At 29.1% G+C, this 7,455-nt stretch overlaps 1 protein-coding gene across 2 annotated transcripts in view; it reads right to left on the bottom strand.

Moving 5' to 3' along the window:
* Window positions 1-2,128: 2,128 nt before the first annotated feature.
* LOC106460406 (nuclear receptor-binding protein-like) overlaps window positions 2,129-7,455 on the bottom strand; it is a 44,627-nt gene continuing 39,300 nt past the window's right edge. For both annotated transcript variants that reach the window (XM_013920103.2, XM_013920110.2), the window contains exon 13: window positions 2,129-6,739. In XM_013920103.2, the coding sequence (XP_013775557.1) occupies window positions 6,626-6,739 (114 nt within the window). In that variant the 3' untranslated portion in view covers window positions 2,129-6,625. The remainder of the gene's footprint in view (window positions 6,740-7,455) is intronic.

The following is a 7,455-nucleotide window of genomic DNA, read 5'->3' as shown; positions in this document are numbered from 1 at the left end:
GATTTAGGTATATTTATATGACAGAAATTTGTCGAGTCACCTGATCATCCATGTGTAGGTAAAATTCGTTTCTTACCATACATAAAAAACCGTCGAATAGTTCTAAAACTCAAATTACATAATACATCAGTACAAGTGTAGTAAACACGTTTTATTGTTAATGCTTTACGAAAAAAATAAAAATACGCAATTTATTTTAAGAATTTTACAGCTAATGTGGTTTATCTTTTCCCTCTTAAAGCGATATTTATGCAATTATTTTGATTCATATGTATCAAAATTAGAGCCAATTAGAGAAGGGGGGCAGGAGAACCATTTGACTAGGGCTTCAGGTCAAAGGTAGTCTCAAATTTACCCATTTTTTTTTTTTTTTGCATTTGTTAAGTTTCACAACTTGTTTTTATATGCCTCCCAATCAGACCAAAATGTGACACACTCTCACTTTACAGATGCAAATTATATACAAATTGAATATTTAAACTACATTTCACTTTTTTTTTTGCTAATGACTGTTTTATTTTGTTTTCCTGTGTCATAATTTTTTTTTATTATTATTATAACCAGGGGCCTCAAAAGATGGAAATGGCCTGGGCCTCTCTGACCTGAGAGGGCCTTGTCAAAATATAAAAACCATGATTAATTAATATTTTAGAATTACTTAAGTACTAAGGCATAATTAGGCCAGAGCAAAATCTCCTCCCTCCCTTACATAAAATTTTAGGTTGTCTACAATTAATTACTAGGCAACTTTAATGTAAATTTAATTAATAGTGAGTGGGTGGTTTACTACACACACACACACACACACACACAGAAAGTTTAGCCTATATGTTCTCCTGACTTTTGGTAAGTTAGTTTAGAAATACATTTGCAATAATCTAAAATAATACTACAGCCTCCAAGTATCATCTGGAGGGTACACTACAAGTCTAAAGAGTAACATAGAAATAAATGACACTAGAGATAGTGTCAGTGAGTCAATTTGGATACATTTGATTTGCTTCTAGAACCAGGTCATTGCCACAAACAGCATTCTCTGCTCATTATTCCAAAACCTGGAAAGTAATTTATAGTTGAACACTCATTGCTTGGTCACATACTGCAACTTCACAGACAAGAAATGTTTTATACTGAATTGCACTGTCAGTCCTCACAGTCCACTTTTGATACCAAAAATATAGGAATGTTCAGTTGCAAACGGAGGAATTTAAGAAGAAAAAAGAAAACCCCTTTCTATGCATAGAAGTAAAGATTTTTTGTGAAAACTGTACATAATGTCATATTATAGAAATTGTTTTGCAGTATACCATAAAATAGCATATTTATAAACAACATACAAAAACAGTCAAATATTTAGAATGAAATAACAGAATTATACTTAATTAATATTAGATAACTTCCACATGTAATCCTATAATCTGTTCATATCAAATGTTATGTTTAACGTTATACCTTAGATCAATTCAATTAATGGAACATCAAAATAATATCTACATTATTAAATCAAACAATTACAAATGAGAGCCAGCAGAGAAAACAATGAAGATTACAGAAGGTTAAAATAAATTGAGTTGTAATTGTGTATTCCAAATGCCCAGTGTGTCTATATGCTCATGTTCCAAAACATCAATTAACTTTAGTATGTTTTAAATTGCCAACATGAAAATTACACAATCACCAGTACTTCATGAAGTAATCAATAACCAATTTACTTCCTAGGTACAACAAAATTTTAAAATTAGTCAAAATATCAAAACACAATACAATATACGATATGGTACTTAATTCATACTAACATGATGCAATAAATTTCTCACAATGAAAAAAAATGAAGAAAGACTGCATTTCCTATTGTTAGTATGTGGATCCTTGTTGTGTGTCTGAAATTTTAAACTTACGTTAAATTTTTTGCAGCACCGATTTTTAAAAAGAGAAGAAAATAAAGGATTTTTTTTTACCAGATTACAGAAAAAATAAGTTCCCAATTTTTTTGGAATATTAGAGGAAGTGGGTGGGTGCATTGCACTGTATCCATGGCCACCTTGCCTTCTACTGTTCCACAGTTACATGTGAACTCAAACACATTTAATTTTTTTTAACGAAGTGCATAGAGTATCAGGATAATTAGTTTTTTTATTCTTTTTAAGTAGAATTAATTTTGCTGTAATTATTCAATTATTAGATCAACAAGTGGATTTTCTTCACAAACTGGGGAAGTGAATTTAGATGTTGAGACTTATGTAGCAAGACTTCATCTAAATGCTCGAGGTTTGCACATAGACATTTTGAGATGTAAAACTTGATGGTTTATTAAAACAGTTCACAGATTACACACGTAACGACACAACCATCTGTTCTTAGATTCAAAACTCATCATCAAATATTTAAAGTTTCAAAACAACACAGTGGATTATGCAAGAGACACATTTGATAACTAATTTTTACTAACAGTTGCACAAATTATTTGCTGAATGTCCAACTGAAGGAGTCAGCAACCAGTATTACCATATAGCAATAGAACATGGTTGCACTTCAACATGCTCATTGTACATCAAAGATCTTAATCAAGAATCAAATACAATAAACTATCTCAACGTAAGACTTAAACTTACAAAAACAGTTTGCATCTACATTTTGCTGTCAATCAAGATATAGTTCTACTGTTAGTTTTGATGCTGCTACAATAAGAAGCATTTCCATCTCTAAACTGTTAACAAAATTAAAAAAAAACAAAAAAAACTTAAACTTCTGATAACAAAAAAATCCTGAAATAAATGAGAAATTATGTTTATTTTCCCACCATTTTGCCAGACGATAATGACAATACCACTGTAATATTAAGCAAATCATCTTTTAGGACAAACTATAACAGCTGACTTCACAATGAAATGCACCAAAATCTGAAGAAAAGAACCAACTAATAACAGAATGATGAACCAAACTGACAAAACCAATAAAAACAAAGATCTCAAAATTACAGATTCTCAAATTTTCTAAGTCTAGTCATGTCTTGTTTCAGTCTTGATTTTGTTCATCAGACAACTCTCTCAATTTTTAAGCACAACTTTGATTTTTGTGTCGCACTCTTTTGCCTTTTTTTTAAAATCTGTTTAAAGGTTTATAAAATGCAGTTATTCATTTTAAAAGTCCTCAGATTTGCATGCTAGACTTAATGTTGACATCATTCATGTACTACAAACAGTTTACTCCTACTTAACTGACTTGAAAATGTTGGAATGCATAATAAACTCAATAAATATTTGTATTCCAAAACAGCCAAATAACTTTTAAAACCTATCAAAAGAAACATTTTAAGAAGGAACAATATATTTAGCTCAAGATCAGAGGTATGTAAAATTAGCATTTTAGATTTTGAGCCACAATGGACAAATTAAAAGGAATGTGAAAAAGAACATCTGCAGTTAACTTGATTTTTTTTAATATAACAAATTTCAGACCTATTGGTTTCTAATAGTTCACCAGCTTTCAACACTAAAACCATAACAACATATGTAACTGAAGGACATAAATTGTATTACATTTCACCCATTTAAGTGAAGCTGGAGAACATAAATTGTATTACATGTCACCCACTTAAGTTAACTTATACTGGTTTATAATTTTCCAACTTAGATGAAGCAGTTCGTTTACTAATATGACAAGAAATAAATACAAACAAAGAGAGAGAAGGACTACGGGAAAATAAAAAAAATGTAAATTAATATAATGTATGGGATCTACAATTACAAACATTTTGTAGAAAAGCTAATTAAACACAATGACAGAATAACAATGTATTATAGAAGATCCTTTTTTCTTATTCTTAACATTCAATATGATCTAATCATCAGACATTCTTAAGACTTTTTCACTGCTCTGTATTTTCTTTTAACTCTATTGCTTAGTCTTTCAATGTGTATTAACCAGCTTAAAACTATACATTGTTAAAATCCAAACTTAAAATCACTTTTATTCCTCTATATTTAATTTTAGTTTATTATAATCAGGATGTTCAGTTTGCTTGTGTTTAGAAGTAATTTTCAATTAATGGTATTCTTGTTAAAATGTTGCAATTGCAAATACAACTTTGAGACAAAAAGAAAAAGTATCCAAATGTGAAAACAGATAAAAAAAAGAAAAGAGGTTCAACTGCATATTACTTCCAATTTCATAAAAAGATACTAATTTTCAATAGGTTGTTTTGACATGTCAAGAAGAATGTAAAGTATTACAAATGAAGTTTTCAAATAATAAAAACAGTGTAATGAATCAACAAAAACTATGCTTCACAAGCATTTCAAACTTAATTTTCCTAGTTTAACAAAAAACATGCAAAATATCACTTCTCTATACCCTTCAAAAAATATATGAAAAACATTTATTTTTCTCTAATTTGTACACTGATTTTAAGTCACACTTAATTTTAAGCAAATATTATTTTTGCCATGCAACTCAAAACTTTTAACATGATATAATGAATATGAGATATTCCAGATTCAATTGATAGGAATGTGCCCTTTCTTTTGTGAATCTCAAATTTTATTCCTGTTAATTTATTAGTAAAACAAAACTTCTGCTTGTAAATAAACATACACACACACACAATGATCACTTCATAACCAACAAGTAAACAGTAATCTACGCTTTGAAAAGCAAAACAAAACAAAAGTACTGAGTATGTGATACTAATTAGTCAATCAAAATGTTATACTATTGTATTACTATTATTAATAAGGAAAAAAAATTCTAATTAACACGAGTAATTTATTAATACTATTTTCTTTGGCATGATTCACATATGAAAATAGATCACAATTTGTTTAAACTTTTTTTTTGTTTCTGAAAAAGACTTGCCATATTTTTTACGAAAACAAAATGCACTCTACTCATGTTTTTCACAGTTCTTCCTTATTTTACAAATAATAGTTCTAGTTACTTGCAAAAGTTTCCATTGGTGCTACACCACTAGGTGAGTGAGCGGGGAACTTCAGATATAACTGTTACATGGCCTAAACTATCTTTAAAACAAAATCTACGTAATATTCTGTTACTGAAACTATGCAATATACCAGTTACTTATATTAAACAAAGTACAAAATTTAAATAATTATAGACATATTAAATACAGCAAAATTTGAATTGTTAATTTTTTCTTTTTTTTTTGCCAGATTTGTCGGTGTTTACATCATACATTAATTTGAAATTCAAGAAATGCTTAAACAATACTTCTGGCATAAAAATTTTTTAAATATAATTCAGTGGAAATAATTTCAAGATGATGCTTTTTGGGGAAACTATGTTACACATGGCTTTTAAATTCATATGACACTATAGAATATGAAATTTCATATTGTATGTACTAGAATTTTGTGACAAACTGAAGAAATCACATTAGCTTTCCAAGTAATTTCTTACAAAGTACAATACACACTGAATACTATAATACAAGTATCACTATTTTATGGAAAGTATTTCCACTTTATAATTTCTTTTTTACAATGATTTAATGATTGTGTAAAGCAAGAGCCAGTATATCCCAAAACCTAGGAGTATCCTTATATTCAACCAAAACAAAGTTTTTCTATTTTTAACATATTTAGGTTGTAACTTAGTGAATAATACAGATGTAAGAAACTATAATTTTGTGGTGCCTGCTTCTTCCTTCTCAACTACAAAGAATATTATTTTACATAATATTTGATTTTAAAGCTAATCATATTGGAGTTTACAAGGAACACAGTTGTATCTTCAAATATTCGATTCTAAGAAAATGCTAAGAATAACTTCATTCTTATCATCCCTTTCACAGGTTCATCACACTAAACCTACCTATTTACAACAAAACATTGTACATTAAACTAAACAATTATCTGAAACTCATTCTTGTCGAAGTTATTTTATATATACACACACATTAATAGAACTACAGATACATAAGTAGATTTAAATTAATTTTTCAACTTGGCTGTGTCCTTGTTATTTTCTTCTAACTGCTTGAATTTTAAACGTACAAGTCAAAGATGGTATATATCAGATTTTGCTTTATCAAAGCTAAAAATTGGTCTCTAAAAAAATGTGTCATTAACAAAACGTGTAACACAATAAATAATTTTTTTTAAAGTATTATTTCAAAGAAAACCAACTATTTAATCAAAGCCAGATAGCATACAAAGAGGAGTTTAATAAGTAAAAAGCAGTGGTGCCACCACATGCAATATTTGCTTATTTGTAACGTATCCTAGAGCAATCCTACTTCTGCAACATTATATTTATCTTGACACTGTATAACAACAGCCAGACAAATAGTATCTGAATTTCTTTACATTAAAACATTAGCACTACAAACTTATTAACATAAGCCTATAATATTAGCCATGTCACTGTATATTTCTCTTCACAATTCCATATAAAAACAAATTTCTCATTCAATTTGTTGCATAAGAACAACTGGCTATCAATGTCCTAACCTGTACAGTGTCACCTGTGAGGCCATGATGTTAAGCACCAATCATGAAAGGCATTTTGCTTGAATTGTGAAAAAAAAAAAAAAAATGTATATATATTGATCCTCACCAAAGCTTTCCTAGTAACTAATGCAACAAACAATTTAGTTTATGTTCAAATGTTAGCTGACAACTTGCAAGGGTAAGGTGGTAGTGACAGATGTGCCTGTGGCATCTGGAACATAGTAACGACTGAATGTGTCTTCTATTAATGATGCAACTAACCCATGGTCACCCTAGAAGATTGAAAAAAGGAACAAATTGAGGACAGGTTATTTATACTACAGCTAACAGTATCATAACGTCATAAAATTTGTCAACATTAAAACTTTACTGAATGACAATCTGGTGCATATTTATTTTATTCATAAAAAAATAAAGTTAACATATTATCTTAATCAAAGCCAAGTTCTGAACTTCACTCAAATATGAGAGTGTCCTTTCCAAAGAATACAACTATGAAGAAAAGAAAGAAAAATCAATTCACTCTGAGCACACATTCTCCAGAAACAACATAGTTAACATTAATATCACACATCAATCTCAGACTCACTAAAGCTATCTTAAAAATGATGCTACTATATAAGACAATTACACTACATAAAAAAGCAACCTTCTGATTTGATAGAAACGTAGAATGTAGACAATTATCTCTTCTAGTTATGACCTCGGTTGCTGCTTGATGTAGGTTGCTAAGACTTTTAAAATTTTGCACATGGAGGATACGAAATGAAATAATTTCTTTTAGGTTTTATATACACACACACACATATAAAACCAAATTGAATTACTGTATCATCAAGCTTAGTAACTAAGCTGTATTTCAGCCTAAAAAAATATTAAGTTTTGAGCATAAAGATTTGTATCAAAAGAAGGAGATATTATAATAATTTAAAATGGCTGAGAAAGCCACTAGGCGGACATTCTGAGCTTTCGATTGGTTTTTCAAGCC

This window comes from Limulus polyphemus, unplaced genomic scaffold (assembly GCF_000517525.1).
Source record: "Limulus polyphemus unplaced genomic scaffold, Limulus_polyphemus-2.1.2 Scaffold33, whole genome shotgun sequence".
Taxonomy (NCBI): domain Eukaryota; kingdom Metazoa; phylum Arthropoda; class Merostomata; order Xiphosura; family Limulidae; genus Limulus; species Limulus polyphemus.
This window is presented reverse-complemented; position numbering and strand designations above follow the sequence as displayed.